Genomic DNA, 18679 nt, shown 5'->3' with positions numbered 1-18679 from the left:
ATACTGACCCCCAGCTTGGGTCCTCAGTAGTTTTCAACCCCTTAGCTCAAATGATAGAGATCTGTGCTAAGAAGCTAAGGGAGTAACATGTAGCAGTAGTAGGCTGTTATCCTCTAGATGGACCAGGTACTAGAAAAGGATGAGACAGACACTCGGCCACTGGGTTTTACAGCTATTTGCTCACAGCAGAGGACTGTAGAGATTCAAGACTCCTGGGTTCAATTCCAGGTTCCAGAGGGGTGTCTGCTCTACTCTCATGATTACTCCATAAAACTTGAAATATTGGGTGTTTTTCTTAAAGCCCTGCTGCTGGCATTAGGAACTTTTGAGCCCTCATGGTTACAGAGAAAAAGCTTGAAAACATGAAGCAAATGCACCCTAAAGGCTCAGAAATGAGAAGGTGAATAAAAAGAACCCCAAATCTATTGTTAATTATTTATTATTATTATAATTATTTTTAAAAACGTAAGATTTTTATGCCAATCATGATTTTTCATGTGTGACTCATGGTTGTGGGATTTTTTGTTTCTGGTTTGGTTTGGTTGGTTGTTTTTTTTAACATTTGGGGTTGGCAATAATTCTTTTGGCATTTGAGTCAGGCCTATTCCTCTTTCTCTTCCTTGCTGCCTGGACTCCAGCAGGGGGAGGGCACTGAGAGAAATTGTCCCTGTTCTCAGTGACTGCATCTGGTACAAGTGCAGAGAAAGTCCCACTCAGCCCCTGCAGCCACGGCATGAAGCGTGTTCAGTACAGATAGAATCTTAGGAAAATATTGTTGCCAAAATCTTACAAAGTTTTATTGAGCATGTGTAAACTGAGATTATTGAAAAAAAACAAAAAAACAAGGCATCCTTGTGGCACCTTAGAGACTAACAAATTCATTTGGGCATAAGCTTTCATGGACTATAGTCCACTTCATCAGATGTATGAAGTAAAAAATACAGGAGCAGGTATAAATACATGAAAGGATGGGAGCTGCTTTACCAAGTGTTAGACTGACCTAATGAGATAAATCAATTAACAGCAGGATACCAAGGGAGAAAAAATAACTTTTGAAGTGGTAAGAGAGTGGCCCATTACAGACAGTTGACAAGAAGGTGTGAGTAACAGTAGGGAGAAATTAGTATTGGGGAGATTAAGTTTAGGTTTTGCAATGACCCAACCACTCTTTATTCAGGCCTAATCTGATGATATCTAGTTTACAAATTAATTCCAGTTCTGCAGCTTCACGATGGAATCTGTTTTTGAAGTTCTTTTGATCTGATGAAGTGGGTTCTAGCCCACAAAAGCTTATGCCCAAATAAATTTGTTAATCTCTCAAGTGCCACAAGGACTCCTCGTTTTTTTTGCTGATACAGACTAACGCAGCTACCACTGAAACCTGAGATTATTCAGAGCTTCTAACTCGGGAAAATTTGGGCAGCATTTGACAGGGATGATGAATGGTACATCCCTGACACCAGGGCAACCCACTCCATGCCAAATTTAAAGGACCCCCACCTGTAGCATTGAGGTGTTAGAACTTCTCTACTAAACTGCTGTAATAATTTTTAACGTAGTCGCAACAAACTATTTTCCCCAAGTCTCCATCTCTGAATGGCTGAATCATTTTCGCTGAAGCTTTCTCAAAAAATTCATCCTGAGGCAGACCCCTGGCATGGAAAATTTAAGCCCAGTTAAAACTTGGGAAAGTTGCAAGCAACTGAAAAACAGAGTCTTGTAACAGAAAGTGTTGAACAACCTTAATTATAGGCAGCACTCTGCCTATAATATACATTTGGCTACCTAGCCGTTTAATTCCCTGTGCCTCAGTTTCCCAATTAGGAAAATTATATCTCCTTTGTATAGTGCTTTGAGATCTACTGCTGGAAAGTGCTATACAAGATTTAGGTATTATTATTAAACAGTTTAATTAAGGTGTAAATGTTTTTACAAAAAATAAACTGAAGAAACACACTGGCAAGGAAATGAGATGAGAGTTTCTATTTTCCCTGGTACAGACTCAAAACTGCTTCTGTAATTAAACTGTGTTCAAAGGTTCCATTGGATTAACTACAGGAATGGTACTCACAGAACATTTTCTTTTGTGCAGCTCAATTCACAGAACATCACTATTTATAAATTTGTGCTAATCCCTGCAAGACCAGTATGCACAAAGAAATGCAAACTTTGCAAATGCTTTTAGATACCAGACTAATGAATAATTTTGAGGGAAAAAGAAAAAGAAAAAAAGGCATAGCTGGAAAATACATTCAGCAAGCTCCATGCAAGCTGCAAATGCTGATACATTTGTAGACAGACAAGGGCTTCTTTAATTAACACAAATGTCAATGAATGAATTCAAATAAAAAAAATCAAAAAGAATCACTGCAGCAAATTGTGAATTATGTATGAATGGTAAAACCCTGCCCAATGCACAGAGAGAAAAACAAACAGCACTCTGCAATCATTGCTGCGATGAGCTTTTTGCTGTAATTTTTGCCTGAGATGCACCCAATAAAGTTCTCTATGCCTAGAACAAAACCCAAATAAAAAGATTTACTTGCATTTATTGCAATATTTTCCCCTTTCTCTGTCTCAGATATACCTATTACTAGCCTTCTGCTAGCTAACATCTTTTAAAACACCATTTCTTTATACACAGACTCACCCCAAGGTTCAAAGTGGACAGGGTCCTGGAGGGTTGTAATCCCAGCACCCCCCCAAATGACCTCTGAGGTGTGCTGGCTGGTGGTAAAAGGGGTTATGACATAACTGAGTCAGAAGCAGAGCTCTCTGACTGCTAAAAAGGGAGCATAGTGTCAACCTTCCTCATTCTAGGCTATTTTTACATTTCATGCTCTTTTCGAGAAATGATGCTAATAGAAATAATGTCATATATGGGATGTATGAAGGTACATGCACTGGGAATGGGTTTCAGGTTAGAAATAAGTTGTATAGATTTCTTTTGGTCTGTCTTCTGATTTTAACTTTTAGACATAGTAATACCATTATTTGCCACCTGAGGATCAGCACTGCACCACTCCTAACTCCATGTCTATCCCCAGCTAACCTGTAAGCAGGCTGATTCAGTTGTTAAATTAGACAATACCACGCTGGATATTCACTCTGCTTCAGCTGCCTAGTGTGACAAAGTGGGATAGAGAAGTGACGAAGTGGGAATGTTCTTAATGTTCCCTGAGTGCTGTGTGGGTGTCTCAGTTTCCCCTATGCATTTCTCAAGTATCTAGGGGTTGTGATTGTTGCAGAGCCCTACGGGGCCAGTGTGATCCTGGCAACACAGAGAATGGCCGACACCCTGTGTTCTGACAACTAATGGCCTGCGCCCCTCCTATGCAAAGGTGCCAACTAAAGGTGTTGAAGAACAAAGAGATCAGGTGACTTCCTGGCCTGGGAAAGAGACAAAGGAAGAGGAGGGGCTGGAGAGTTTTCAGTTTGAGGCTGGCTGCAGAATCAAAGGGAACCCCAAGGTTGGGGTCTGAGTTCCCTACCCCCAAAAAGGAGCTGACTAAGAGGTCCTGTTTATGCCTACAAGATCTGGTTTGGACTGTGCTCCTGTCATCTAATAAACCTTCTGTTCTACTGTCTGTCTGAGAGTCATGGTGAATCACAGGAAGCCGGGGGTGCAGGGTCTTGTCTCCCATCAAACTCCGTGACACCTAGTATTAAAAATAAATTTTTCTGCCACTCTCAAATGAAGCACTAATATTATATATTTTAATTAGTGGCCCAATAAGTGAACTTTGGTTACAAAATAAACCAATCCTATTATTGGGCAGATCCCTGAACTTTGACCTATTCAAAATAATTTAAAATTAGAAATAATTTGTGTAAAAATGTATTAAAGTATGTATTTGGTACACATGAAATTAAGAGACTAGTAGCATTTGCTCAAATAAAGAAAAGTACACACGCATTATAAATGTCTCATCATGAAATTCTGTCAATGCACCTCAAACATGACAAGAAATAGTCTCTTAGTTCCTGGTCTCAGTACTGCCAACTGTATGGAAAGTTGCTAGGATGTGATAGTGACACTTCAGTTAGAGTATTAGCTTTTCACTTCTGGGAACCCAAGTTCATATGCTAACTGGTGGTTTAATCCTAGTCCTTAAAGTCCATATTAGTACACACAACTAAACCACCACCTAATCTAGCACAATTTAAAAGCTTTCATGAAGTTTCTAAAATATCTTGGGTGTGACCCAAGAACCCCATAGTGCCAACAGGAACGGAGAATATCTTGATTGTGGTACGTACATTGTGGTTCATTAAAGAATGTCATATGAGGTCTTAATGGAAAAACAGGGTCACAATGGTCATTAACATCATTGTGAAAGGTGTTATGTAGGTGTTATGTAAGCAGTCATGTATATATACACCAATATGATGTTTTTAAAGTTTGTATCAAGGTATTAGTCACTAGCAGAGGTGAGGAACAGGTTTTCTTCCAGACTCGAGAAAAGAAATGTACAGCTCTCTGTTGGAATGTAAATTAAGTATCCTATGCTCAGTGGATGCCTATTTACTTATGAAGTCAGATGTTAAAGATGTGGCATCAACAAGAAAGCAGTACACAAGAAAAACAAGGCACAGGTGATTATCCTGTCCCTGAGGACAGATCGTGAACTTTGGAGATATATGTAGGAGGGGAAACAGACCCTCCTTCATCCTGCACCTACGAAATAAATGGACAGCCTGCTTACATTCATCAGAAGGGGATCTCAGCTAAGCGCGGCTGAAAATGCTGCAAAAGACTTTGGGTGAAATAAAGCTTCTTTAGACAGAGGTTAACCTGTTAGCTAAATTTAGTCTCCAGAAAGTGCGTTATAATTTTGTCTTATATGTAACCATTTGTTTCTAATATCCTTACTCATGATTGCTTGAATCTTGAATCTTTGATAATAACTTATTGTTTTCATTATAAACATACCTCAGTGTTGTGGTATTAAAGCAAAGTGCTGATCCTGAACTGAATCTCACAAGTGGCTCCTTTCAGAACAGCATGCCTAGTAGTTCTATGAGGAGCTAGTGTCAATGGCTGGATAACCAAGGGGAATGCTTCAAACGGACTCAGGGACTGGGGTGCACCTACTGTTAAACTGCAAGGCAAAGTACAAGCTGGCACACTCTAGAGCAAAGGGCTTGAGTGACTGACAGGCTGGTGGTGTTCAGGAGCTGTCACCCAGCCAAACACAATCAACATATCCTCATAGTGGAGGCTATGGCTACAAGGTGACTCTCAGTCCTGGATACCCAGAGAACCATCACACTGGATTGTCTTTTCTGAAGGGATTTTCTTCCCAGCTTCTAAAATAGGGTGCCCTCCCAATGCAACGCTATTTATACAACTGTCCTCTGCCTCATTTCCCACGGCTTTTACTTCCTCCCCACTCAACAAGTCAAAGAATTACAGGAGGTAGGAGGAAGGAGAGAGAACCTGGTTAGGACTGAAACTCTATAGTTCCTAAGTAGTAAGGTGCTGAAATCTGCATCACAAAGATCTTTTTATATTTTATCCCAGTACAACTTTCCTCCTCCTTCTTTGAATACTCCCATAACACAGCAGCTCTGCTCTTACCAGGGGATCTTGACATGGCTCCCTCCAGAGTCTCATCAATATTATCACTGAATAGTCAGCAGTAATTGCTACTGAGCAAAATGAGGTTCCTCCCTTTTTTCAAGCCAAATTCTGCTTTCAGTTATGTCACTCAAATCCACTAGAATTGTATTGTTCTCAGTGGAGTTACTGTGGATGTGCACAACTGTTAAGTGAGAGCAACATTCGGCTCCCTTTCTTCACTGAATGTGTACTTTCTGTGTACTGCTTCCTTGACGACTTCACATCTCTTTGTTAACATCTGACTTCATAGGTAAATGGGCATGCATTGTGCTTACAATGCCTTCTTCACAGAATGAGATTGAGCTCAATATTCAAATTTGAATCTCCCACATTGAAAAACGTATTGTTAGTGTATTCCTGCTTAACAGCTCACAAAGTTGCCTGCTGCACAATAGTTGGAGACAACATGAAATGATTACTGGTAGTGCCACAAAGTCAGAGAGAGATCACATTACAGACGGTATCATCTACAAGGCAGTGGTCACAGTAATAATACTGGCAGAAGACAGGGCTTCCCCCCAGCTTCTAAACACTTGCCACCATGCCCAGTCTCCTTTAAGAAGGTTTATTCTCTTAAAACAGGCAACTAAAAACACAGAAAAACAATCTTTGAACTCACTCCTTTTCTCTCAGGCTTCAGGGCCACCCCATCCAGGATCCTTTGGCAGTTTACTAGCTCTAGCCAATCTGTGCCCTTCTTGGAGCAGTTGCCCCAGGACTGCATCCCTCAACACCTGGCCTCTTGCTCCAGGGATCTACCAAAGGAGTTGGTTCCTCTCCACCATGACTTCCCTTCCCCAGGCACAGCCTGTCCCAATACTCCTTTCCACCTTTCATTTCCTGTCCCCTGCAGGTCCAGGTCTAGCCCTGCCCCCTTTAATTGGCTGGATTTAGCTCACCTACCTTGACATAGAGGAGCTGGGCCTAGTTCTGCTTACAGGGACCAGTTACCCTGTGACAAATACTTAGTATTTGCATAGCATGTTATATTTTTGAAGTACTTTACATACATAAATTAATTAACCCCACAATGACCCCATGCAGTTGCTGGGTAACTATTATCCCTATTTCAGAGTTAGGGAAACTAAGACAGGAAAGTGAAGTGGCATGCCCAAAGCCACAAAGTTAGTCAGTGTAAAAGCAGGATTAGACTCTTGAGATCTCTTGACTCCCATTCCCACGCTCATTCCTCCAGACCACACTGCCTTCTATGGTCATCGTCATTCTATTGGTCCAGAACTGACTCACAAGAATGGCCTCCACTATAAGAGAGAGGTTCAGTAAGTCGTCAGAAGTTTCATGGAATGGGAACAAATAATAGCTTATCATCCCTTAAAATTCAAGACACTTTATCTTTGGTAAATTCCCAGTGTGTGGCCACTAGCGGAAAGTAAAGACGTGAAATAAAAATTATACTTTAAAATAAAATCCACTCATGCTCTATAAACTGCATTATTTCCAACATGGAAAGCCTAAAGAAATGCTCAATAATAATGCAAATGGAAATATGACTAGTGTATTCTTTTCCTATGGCAACATTTTGAAGCTGATTTTTACAGAGCATATTTAACATTTCCTGATGCTCTGAAAGTCAATTTATGCAGAAAAAGACAGCAGCTAGGCATTCGCTTATTCCATTTTCCACTGCAGTAAAGATTTGTATCTTACTTTTTCTGAAAGCATCTTTAAAGAATTCTTCAAGCTGTCTGGAGAATGCTGGCTTGCAGAATTAAGCAGCTGGTCTGCATGGCTTGATATGAGGGGCTGTAGATGATTGATGTTGCTGAGAACTTCTTTTGCCTTGGCTGTGTTTTCAGGTGAATAGTAAATACACTGGTATCCAGTACTGTAATAACAAATGTGGAGACAGTTACAGAATGTCAAAAACTGTTTCCACTGTAAATAGCCAAATGGTTAACCGTGCACGAGATACAAGTTCTCACTATTTATATCACAAGAACAATAGGTTTTTCAAGCTTTACTATACATCTTTATTGACACCATTTAAATCCATCTTCCTGATAGGCTAAAAGTAGTCTCTGCTGGAACAAGGACAGGAAGCTATTCATTGATGAACACTTCAAATAGTGTTATTCAAACTAATTATTCCCATGGTGCTCTGAAGGATGTTCATGCCAAGTGAGGGGTGGGGGAAAGGAAAATCCTTGAATTTTTATTTTATAATTGCGGAGAAAGAAAGGTTTATATTACCATTAATGACATGTTCAGAGATCAACGCTGGCTGGGTAATGACAAGAACAAGCATTAGGCTCCCTAGATTTCCATCTTAACTCCTCTAGTAGGTTATTACCTATCTGGTGAAGTTCTCCAAAATGGGCCATTAATGCTCAATTGATCAAGGGCTCATAACAGGCTCTGATCAGCATCAGAGATCTGCTCACAAAGTGATAAGGACACGAGTTATTTCCAATGAAAAGGGTCACATGTCTAATTTCACTAGACAAGTGAAGGCATAGAACCGGGGAGAAAAGACTATGGAAAAGGGAGGAAATTAATTATTGCTAGAACAGTCAAATGCCCCACCACAAGCTTATTGATTTCCTTTTTCATTGCTTACAAACTAGGTGTATTGATGCCTTGAGTCTCCTGCTGAAAATGTATTCTGTTTCTTTTCCTAACCAAGCACCATCCTCTTTCATTTCCTTATTGCCTCTTCCAGTCCTTCCAGATGATCATGTCTTTATCAATATACATGTCTATTAGTTCTCTCCCCTACTTCTCCTTTGGTCTATTGCCTCTTTCTCCTCACCCTCTTGTACAAGATCCTTCCTTTGCCACCCAGAGAATTGTGCTTGAAAGTAGAACTATCCAAAATCTTTGTAAAGTTTCACACTGCAGCCCTAACTTAGCAAAAAGGGACAGAATGCATCATCTGGGTTCTCTCACACTCTGTTTTGCTCCTTTGGGCTCTGTTGCAGAGTTCATTTCACGTTGATATCCACTCAACAGAGAGCACATTAGACAGGTGTGGCAAGAGCTAGAGAGTTCAGGATGACAAGGACAGGGGCATGCTTTGATGCAGGGTGGTTCTAGTAGACTGTAGCTGAACTGTACAGCTAGCTGAGAACTGTAAACATGTGAGTAACTATCCACAAACAGATTATATTTGAATTCAGACAATATTTAACTCTCCATGATGTAACTGAAACTACCAGTTTCCCAATTGGGTAGGTTCCTGGAATGTTACTGATAATAAAACAGTGCATACCCTATCTCCCTGGGTGCAACTGTTCATTGTTCTTCTGTATCTTCTCCTGTCTCTCTCTCTCTAGGCCTTTATTTCCTCCTTCACTTCACTGAACAGGATTTGAACCCTGATCCTCCTGTTTGCTATTCTGACTCTTATTGCTTTCTCTCATTTCAATTTTCTCCCAGTCCTCTCTTTTTATTGCTTTTCCTGTTAGTGCATCTTTCACTGCCCCTTTTCCTTGCCGGTTTTCTCTCACTGTAGCCCTGATACAGCAAAGCACTTAAGCACGTGTTTATGTCCCATTTAAATCATCCCGACTTAAGTATGCATAAGTACTTTGCTGAATTGCAACCTGAAATACTGCTGTAATCTGTTTTCCATTTTCTGTCTTTCATTGCTGCTTCCCCTCTCAGGATATCTTCAGTGCGGAGTTAGCCAGGATGATTAGCACCTGGGTCAGTCTAGCCCACTGTGAACAGCCACTCCACTGAACCATACCTAAATTACTATGTTCTCACAGGTGCTGCACACAACCATGTGTGTGACTCACTAGGACTTTTGGGGGCACATCCCAGGATTCTTTGCGCTACTGTAGACTGAGCTACTCTGTGATTCTCTCTTAGTTAATTGTGGGAAAACTTGTCTGTCCTTCTGGGCAAACAGATGGAATTTTGGGAAGGCACGGGAGGTCTATCAGCACTTGAGTGATACAGCCTGCACCCTCAGGGCAGGTTACCAGCCAGAGTGAAAGCATCTGAGCTTTAGCCTATACCCCCATCTGGGCCAGCTACTTGCCAAAGTAGCATATAGAAAGTAACTGTGCTTGTTTTTGAGAAGCTGGGTGACAGTTTTCATGCAGTCACCCTGCAGAGCTTTTTCCCTATGCTTTTGTTTTTTACCTGGACTATGCCCTGCAAGTGTTTTTTTTGCTCAAACCCTGCCCAGTGCAGTGACGCAAATTCCTGCCCCATGCTAATTTTTTGCAGTTTTCACGGCACTTTTTGACCAATCAGGCTTGTTTTGGGCGGTTTTCCTGGACCTGAGCATAACACCACTAGGAATTTGTATGTGGATGGAAGGGGGCTTAGGGACAACACCTGAGTAAGAGCCCAAGTTAACTATGCCATGAAGACGTACCCTCAGAATCACTGATGCTTTCTATTCCTGATAGTTCCTCGCCAATTCTTTTTGATGATCCCCAGAGCCCTGCGCGGATACAAAAATGTGGAGTCGCATCCAATCCACATCCACCAGCCATCTTTTACCTGTACCAACATCTGCATTTGCATCCACAGCAGCAAGCTGTCTCACAAGGGCTAGCAACAGGGGAGAGAGGGAAAGGAGCAAGTGAGGGGCAAGGGCTTGCAGGGAAGAGGCAGTGTGAGGGTGGCAACTGGAGGTGGGGGGCAGTGCGGGGGCGGTGTCTCGAGGAGAAGGAGGGTGCAGAGGGGAGGCTGAAGGGAAGGGGCATTGCATCATGTGCTGCTCCTGGGGGCTCGTGAGCGATAGCACATGGCAGCAGCAGTGTGTGCTGCATCACAGTGGGGCACAGGGGTGAGGCGCCAGTGCCACACCCACTCCAATCCCCGTGGCCAGGGGCGGGCCCTGTTGCCCAGGAGCCGCCAGGCCAGGCCCAGCACTGGGAGCACAGTCAGTGCTCCCAGGCCATGGTGGTGACGCTGGCACTGCCTGAGGGGCCCGAGCTGCTGGACAGAAAGCGGCGCACCGAGCAGGTACTGGACAACCCTGACTCCGACCTGCCACCCAGCCCCAGGCACTGGCTGCTGGCCCCGAGTGTGCTGTGCCCCCCGGGCTGCCCATGCTGGATGCCGTGGGCCAAGTGCCATTGGTGAGTAGAGCCCTACGTGGTTGTATCTGCATCCAATCCACTATCTGCAAAAACAGTCTGTGGATATCCACATCGACGGATATGAAGCAGATATCTGCGGATTTGCAGGGCTCTATTGATCTCCTCTGTCCACTATACTGCAGGCTCCGGATGCATTTGGCTCTCTAACATCCCCATCACACACAGTCTACATTCTTTTCCCTTGGATTCCTGTTAGCATTCCATTTCTAGCCTTCCCTGACTGCCCTCCCAAATCTGATCCCCATTACTTATTGTAGCAGGAAAGTTAGTGTGTGCTATTAAACAGATACCATCCACAGTAAATAGATTTCCTGAGACATTGAAGGTCTTTCCCATTCTATGTATAGGCAATTACAGCTTTTAAATAAAGGTAAATTGTGAAGACAGAGATGGTCTCCCTTCTGAGTTAAGGTTCTTATGAGGTTGATTTGCCATACTTTGAAAGACACCAAACAACCAAAAATCTTCAGGCTTTCAAAATTTTAACATTAACTCCCAGTGACCATAAGAAGTTTTCAATACAATTTCAAAGAAATTCAGTAATTAGTTTTCAGATTCAAAACAATTAAAATTACTCCTTTTGGAGATTTTTGACGTTTCTAATTTTTTGGTGTCCTCGTATTAAACAAAGAGCTTCTGTTTAATGTTGTGTCTCCAGATCTGATGAAAAGGCTTCTGTACTTTAAGATTCACCGGAGAAGTCATTTCCGTAATTACCTTGTGCCCAGGATATTTTTCAGAACTCAATTTTCATATACAAACAAATTTCATAAACAGTATTACAGAAAAACTATGCATGAGGCCCTGTTAATAAATCTGATGAAGAAACTTTTAAATGACAGGCACATCAATGCAAAAGCTGAATGTAGGATGTTACAACTGAGACTAAACTTGTGCACTGGGGAGAGGAAATGTTGTAGCTCCTGCATGTGAAATCAGATGCAATGTAAAAATATACCCCTGACATATAAAGTATATAATTAGTGATGTATATGTTGAAAGAGAGACTATAATTATGTCTTCTGGGTTAGAGTAAAACAGTTTATTGGAATGTATAACATAACTTTCACATAATAGTATTGCTGATAATCAATTATATGCAGATTACCTTACGTGATCATTTCAGTTTTTAGATTATTTTTAATGGCAACGTAGTAGTAGTACAATTTGAATAAAGGTTCTATTAATTACTTCAGCACTCTTAACTCTAAGTTAACACAGTTTGTTTGGCAAGAAGTACTGCAATATGCTAAATGTCTAGTTCTTAATGGCTCTCCATGTAACTCCAACTCTACTCCTGCTGTTAACTGACTCATTTTTGTAATTGAGTTAAATTGCCACCATCTGCAAGAGGGTTAAAATCTTTTAATAATGAACATTTGATCTGTGTTTCCCACAGTAATAACTGCTGATGTTAAAATGCAGAACTGATAAGGTGCACACTGGAGGAAAAACATCCCTCACAAAATAACTGTGAACAAATACACATGCATATATCACTCTGTCTACCTAGCTAGTGGATTATTGTTTAAACATCACATAGTTTCATGGATACAATTTCTAATATGAAAAGTTATGAGGAAAATTAAATTGAAAAAAATATGGCAAACATTGCATCCAGGAAATAAATCTGAATCTTCAAAAAAGAACTAGATAAATTCCCAGAGGATAGATCCATCGATGGCTATTAGCCAGGATGGTCAAGGATGGTGTCTCTAGCTTCTGTTTGCCAGAAGTTGGGAATGAGTGACAGGGAATGGATCACTTGTTGATTACCTGTTTATTCCCTCTGGGGCACCTAGCACTTGCCACTGTTGGAATACAGGATACAGGGTTAGATGGACCTTTGGTCTGACCCAGTGTGGCCATTCTTATGTTCTTAATCCACTCACCTGGGATTCTGAATCAGACTTTTGGGAGTTGTGCACCCAGCTTCCCCACTGAATTTCACAGGGAGCTGTACAACTAAGCTCCTTAGGCCTTTTTTAAACACTCCAGTCCAGAATACTAAATCAAACTGAAGAAGAGCTTTGTCTCTCTCACCAACCGAAGTTGGTCCAACAAAAGATACTACCTCCCTCACCTTCTCTCTCTGATATCCTGAGACCAACACAGCTATACCACTTCATAAATTAAAAAAAGTAAATTTCTATATTATATCTAATCTATCTGTACTTAAGACATCATCACAGGCCATGATCCTCAGCTACAGCCGAGGCCAGATTTTGCAGCTTGGAGATGTTAGTGTGCCTAGCTTGCTTTTGTGCACTCTTCCATCCCAGTTCCCAGCATAACTCAGGTCAGCTTGCTGGCTGTTCTAAGTACCCTCAGCTGTCAATGGCCCTAAGCTGCTTGTGGCAGCCAATCAGCAGCTAAGATTAGGACCATCCTGGGTATACTCTCTTTCCCCAGCCCTATACAGCAGCCTCAGCTGGGCTGCAGTAATAGCGGCATAGGAACTGCTTTGGTGGCTCTACACTACCACGGTTTTGCCTCTTGGGGAGATCCTCTCAGCCCAGTAATTCAACTTTAGGATTGCTGTTGAATGGTGCAAAATGCCCTAATACAGGGGAGAATCTGGTCCATAGTAACTAGCACAGTTCTCACGAGAAAAATATTGTGCTTGCACTTCAACCCAAAGCAGGGAGTTAAATTGTGCCATTTTGGTAAAGTCCTTTATTGGGAAAGTGTGGAATTGCACTACTTTTAGGGGAAGCATGCCTGCTATAGCTGCGTTTATGATCAAGCAGTGCTCTCTCCTCTCCCTGCCTGCTCTTTGTGCTGGCGCAGAAGACAGAACAGAGCCATAGCTTCAAGTCACTCTCCTATCCCTTTGAGGGAGAATGCATCAATAGGTCTGCCAAAGGCAGCAGTCCCTGTTCTCTCCCAAGCATAGAGGTTGTAACCATTCATGGCCCTTGTGTAGGAGTGTTATCCCTTCTCTGATACACACACCTGTAGAAGTGCCTGGGACAATCTGGCCCATAGAATCTAGTACACAGAAAAATATTTTGATAAGATTTTTACATACCAAATGAATGATTTGGCAAGCTGCCAAGGTTTTGTGGTAGAATTTCCAGTGAATCTGATGCATTAATTTCATGGACACTGAAAAAATGTTCATGTCTCTCTCTCTCCCCCCCCCCAGGCACATACACAAAGAGAGGGAAAGTGAACAAAGAGTAATGTCTCCCTGAAAAGTGCTATGTGTGACAGGCTGTGATTTCCCTTTGAAAATAAAGGCTACAATTAGATCAAACACAAGTCATTATTATTTTAACATGACTGGGGGTTTCTGTAAAACATTACCATTTCAGAATCCTCAGAGAGTGGAAATGGGTTGAAGGTTATGAGATACAGGTAATAGGTACTCTGAAGATTTTTGTTTTAATGAAACCCCTGGTAATGAGTACATTATTGAAGAAACTCACCTCGGTCAAAGATATAGACTCTGTTTAATAAAAAAGCGTCTGTTTAGACAATTTAAACCCATATCAAATAATTACAGCCAGTGATGAGCTCCCGAAATCCTAAGAACCGGTTCCCTACTAGGTTCTTGGTGGCACTTTGGCGGAGGGGGGGTCTTCACTCCGGATTTTCGGTGGCAGGTCCTTCACCCGGAGCGAGTGAAGACCCCACCACCATCGAAGTACCACCGAAGACCCGGCAGGGAACTGCGCAGTGAGTACAGTACAAGCCCCACCCCCACCCATCCGATCCCAACCCACGTCCTGCCACCGACTGCTCCCCTCAGAACCTGCAAGTTTCTCCTTCCCCTCCTCCCCTCCTGGGGTAGCAGTAGGAGCCTGGGGTTCTGGGGGCTATTTAGAGGGCCAAGGCTCCCCTGCTTCTACTGCCCCGGCCCTTTAAATAGCTGCCGGAGCCCTGGGGAAGCAGCAGGGCTCTGGAGGCTATTTAAAAGACTAGGGTGGCAGAGGAACCTGGAGTCTTGGCTTTTAAATAGCCCCTGAAGCCCCCTGCTATCCAAGGGCTCTGGGCGCTATTTAAAGGGTCGGGGTTCTCCTGCTTCTACCGCCTCGGTCCTTTAACTAGCCAGAAGATCCCTGGAGTAGTAGCGGGGCTCTGGCGGCTATTTAAAGGGCTGGGGCGGTAGAAGCAGGGGAGCCCCGGACTTTTTAAACAGCCCCCAGAGCCCTGCAGCCCTACCCCAGGGCTCCAGCAGTGGGGCCCTGGAGGCAATTTAAAGGGCCTGAGGCTACAGCCCTTGCTGGGAGCCCTAGGCCCTTTATATTGCCCTCCTACCCCCGGGGAAGCTGCACCATCGCACCCCTTTAGCAAATGGTTCTACACAGATTTCTAAATTTAACATCTGGTTCTTGCAAACCAGCTCCAGCTCACCACTGATTACAGCTCTTTTAAAAATCGTTTCAATGCTTTTTCAGCTTCAAGTTTATTTTAATGAAGACTAGAAATATTTCAAGGTCCTTGTTAAAAGCTGGCAGGAAAAAAACCCTCCAAACAAATCACAGAACCTAATGCAGCTTCTGGGGCACCTCTGTTTTCCTGATGGTTAGCAGTGGAGCATTAAAGGTCTTATAATTACAAGCCTATGTGTTTTGGCTGAAGCACATAGCACCAAATTAGCTTTTAAATAAGAAAAAAAGAAGTCCTTGGTGTATCTTGAAAATGATTTATGAACATTTAAAGCACTGAAGCATTACATCAATATAATGTATAGCATATCTAACTTCATGTTCCTGAACAATTTGGTTCTAAAAATAATAGTTTACTCTGCCACCTAGATTGGTGAAAAGACAGGTCTTTCCATTTACTGGAAGATGAAGCAGTCTGTATTAGCAGAACAACAGAAGATTGAGCTTGAACAATTGATTTTCTTTCTCGTTCTGCTAGAAACTAGAGTTGCTTAAAAAAACAAACCCTGTACATAAAAACATTTAGAATAAATAAATATGCTATCTAGAGATTATTAATACAGCCCAGATGTCCACCTTACAGAAAGTAAAGAGATCCCTCCCCCCAATCAAGAATCATATGAAACTTCTGTATGTCCTACTTTTTAGACATCACAGCAAAACACTTCTATCATTAATACAGTAGATTTTGGGGTTAGTGCTTATCTGTCCATATAGATTAAAAATTACTTCATAATTATTCTAATTGGTGCTGAGGTGTTTACCATCTGTGCTGATCAGAGGTCATTCTGTGGATGTCTGATGTTTCTAGCAATAGGAGCTTTTTAAATGTCATTCAGTTTCAGGTAAAGAAATGTATAGATTATTGAAATGCTAGTTTGAGCCAGTTAGAACCTGACTAACCTGTCTTGGGATCAAATACCCACAAAAATCTTACAAGATCAATTTTTGTTTTTTATTTTGTAAGTTCTTTATTTAGAAAATTCATTGTTTTAAGTATCTGGATGTACTGACCATTTGGTTATAATGATCACAATAAGAGCTACAAAAATAGTGTTCTTTATAATAGGACTCCACAGTACCTCTGATACTTCCTCTTGGTGAAAATGAATTCCATACGTTTTCAAGTTCCTTTAACCAGTCTTCCAAATGATATAGAACTATTATTTTTTTTGCCTTGGTAAACTTTCTTGCAATGAATTTTATATTCACTGTTTGGTTTGACAATTAAAAATGCAATTATGCCTCACAAACTGTAGTAGATGGAGCATAACCTTGGCATCAGTTAACTCTACCTCTTACCATTTCTACTGCAGGGGTGGATTTGAATCAAAGTCAAGACACCAAGTCGAAGTTTTGCACAATTTTTAGTATGCTGATATTGTTGGATATTTCAATAAGCTGTATTAATAATCAAATGGGGTCAAAAACATATTAGGCGCTCCTGTTGTATGCAATGACAATGTTGCCTAGAAGGCTACAGGGAACCTTCCCAGGTTGACATGGGAGGTAATCTCTTCCACATCTCTTTAAGTCTTCAGCACAGTTAGCCTAGAGGAAACAGATGCTATAGCTGCATTTTTATCTGTTCACTTTACATGCTGCCTGATATCACCAGGTGTCACTTTTTCTCTCAACCAAGCTTCAAAAAGGTGCTTCCTTTGTAAAAACAGAACATTTTAAGCTGCCCGTGGAAATGCTAAGTGTACTCACAGCAACTGCATGCAGCCAAGTAAACATGCATACAAAATAAAGTCATCTTCAGGACAGTAAAATAATTTTCTCCCTAGTAAGAATCAGAAAGTTTCTTTCAAATATTTCCTTTTGCTTTCAAAAGTTGCCTATCTGAAGTATTTCTTTGCCTTGAATATTAAGATATGGGAGATTATTTTAGGACCATTTCATTGCTTCCCAAAGAAAAACCTGCAGGGGACCAAAGAAGGAGAACAAAAATCAGTGAATTTCCCCTGGCAGTTTTCCCTGCACTATTTCCTCAAGTAGGTGAAGCTGGGGAGCTGTGGATTTTGGAGGTTGTGCTTCTTCCCAGTTGGGGACCCATGTGCAAAGGGCCTGTTTCATGTGGGGGAAGGAATTGTCCTTTCAGGGTTGGCTGCGGGTTCACTGTACCTTCATCCCATCTAGCACCTGGGACCTACCGGAAGCCACACTGACAGTCTGTGGTACCTTGCAGCAGCTCAGTAGCAAAAGGCAGTCAAAGCTCAAACCTGTACTACTATCTCACAGACATATCTATGCACATATCCGGAAACTGGCCCCATGGAGAGCAGCACATTGCAGGCTCTGGGCTTCTGTAGACTTTAGAGGATGGAGCAGGGAGAGAGAACTGTGGGATCTGGCCCTTTGTAGTAAATAAGAGGTGGCTGCCAGTCCCCTTGCTGCTTTCAGTCTTTTGACACACATCTTACTGTCAGTTTCCAACTCCAGATACAAGCATGGAAGTTCCAGGAGGAGGCTCTCTTGCAAGGGCCAGACACAATTACAGTCCTTGTGCTCCCTTGAGTACAGGAACTGCTCCCTCCCATCACCAAACCAGGGGCACAAGACATCCCACAGAGGGGCCAGAGAGTGGAGAATGTGGGGCCATGGCTCCACTGACTCCTACTTCCCTACTACACCAGCCAAGCATGGAGTGGGAAGCACACTGCCCCTTTCTAAGGGAAGGTGCAGGATGTACACACACCCTGGGAGCTCCAAGAGGGATCATGCATCTTCTTTACAGGGCACTTTTCCCTGAATCCCGAATAAACAGGATGTAAATCGTAGGTGCTGACCACTTACGGTCATTGATGATCTTATAGGGCTTTGTCACAAAAACGAGGCTGTTAGCCCCGCTATCCCATGCACTTCCAATTTGGGTAATTACTTTCTGCCTCCCTAAATTCACTCTGCAATTTCAGGTGGATATATTGTTAATTTCCTGCCCTATATATTTGTGGAGCGCTATTGTGCTTGTGTAAAAGCTGCCACATTCCCCCCTAGACCAGGGCCCTAGAGAGGGGAGAGAAGAGGAATCACTGCTGCAGCTCCCTTCCCTCAGGCCTGCAAGGGGAAAAAACAGACTGTCTTGCCTAAGATCCCTGCAGGCAATTATTTTTGGAGCTTGTACTAAGGTAAAAGGCACAATGAAAGAGTGGAAAGGGTGGAGGACATGAGATGTGTTTCTGAGTCTTGATAGGTATTTGGAAAGAACAGACAGAAAAAGAAGCAGCAAGCATGGGAGTAGAGAAGAGAGACCAAAAAGGGGATGTGCTTTGAGATGCTTCTCAATGAAAGGATCAATACAAATGCAAATAATTCTAATAGCAAGTAATTTGAATAATTAAACTCAATTTATGAAACATACTAGCAAATGCAACTTGCACACATTTTAAAATATTGTTCAATCATTTACATATGTAAACAAATTCAGTGTACTTGTTAAATAAATCAGACACAGAGAGCACTAAACATAACTGTCAATATATGTCTGCTCTCTCTATGGGACACTGAAACTGCTTTGAAGGTGAGATAGCAAGCTTCTCCTGAAGCAAAGAGTGTCCTGTAATGGAAACTTCAATGTT

General features: G+C 42.1%; 1 protein-coding gene across 3 annotated transcripts in view; it reads right to left on the bottom strand.

The window, feature by feature from the left end:
* The window catches only part of INPP4B (inositol polyphosphate-4-phosphatase type II B), a 514637-nt gene that overhangs the window by 124732 nt on the left and 371226 nt on the right, over positions 1 to 18679 (bottom strand). For all 3 annotated transcript variants that reach the window (XM_030563920.1, XM_030563921.1, XM_030563922.1), the window contains one exon: positions 7292 to 7469. In XM_030563920.1, the coding sequence (XP_030419780.1) occupies positions 7292 to 7469 (178 nt within the window). The remainder of the gene's footprint in view (positions 1 to 7291; positions 7470 to 18679) is intronic.

Source organism: Gopherus evgoodei, chromosome 5, assembly GCF_007399415.2.
Source record: "Gopherus evgoodei ecotype Sinaloan lineage chromosome 5, rGopEvg1_v1.p, whole genome shotgun sequence".
NCBI classification, from domain to species: Eukaryota; Metazoa; Chordata; order Testudines; family Testudinidae; genus Gopherus; species Gopherus evgoodei.
Note: the sequence above shows the minus strand (reverse complement) of the source record. Positions and strands in the feature narration are given on the sequence as shown.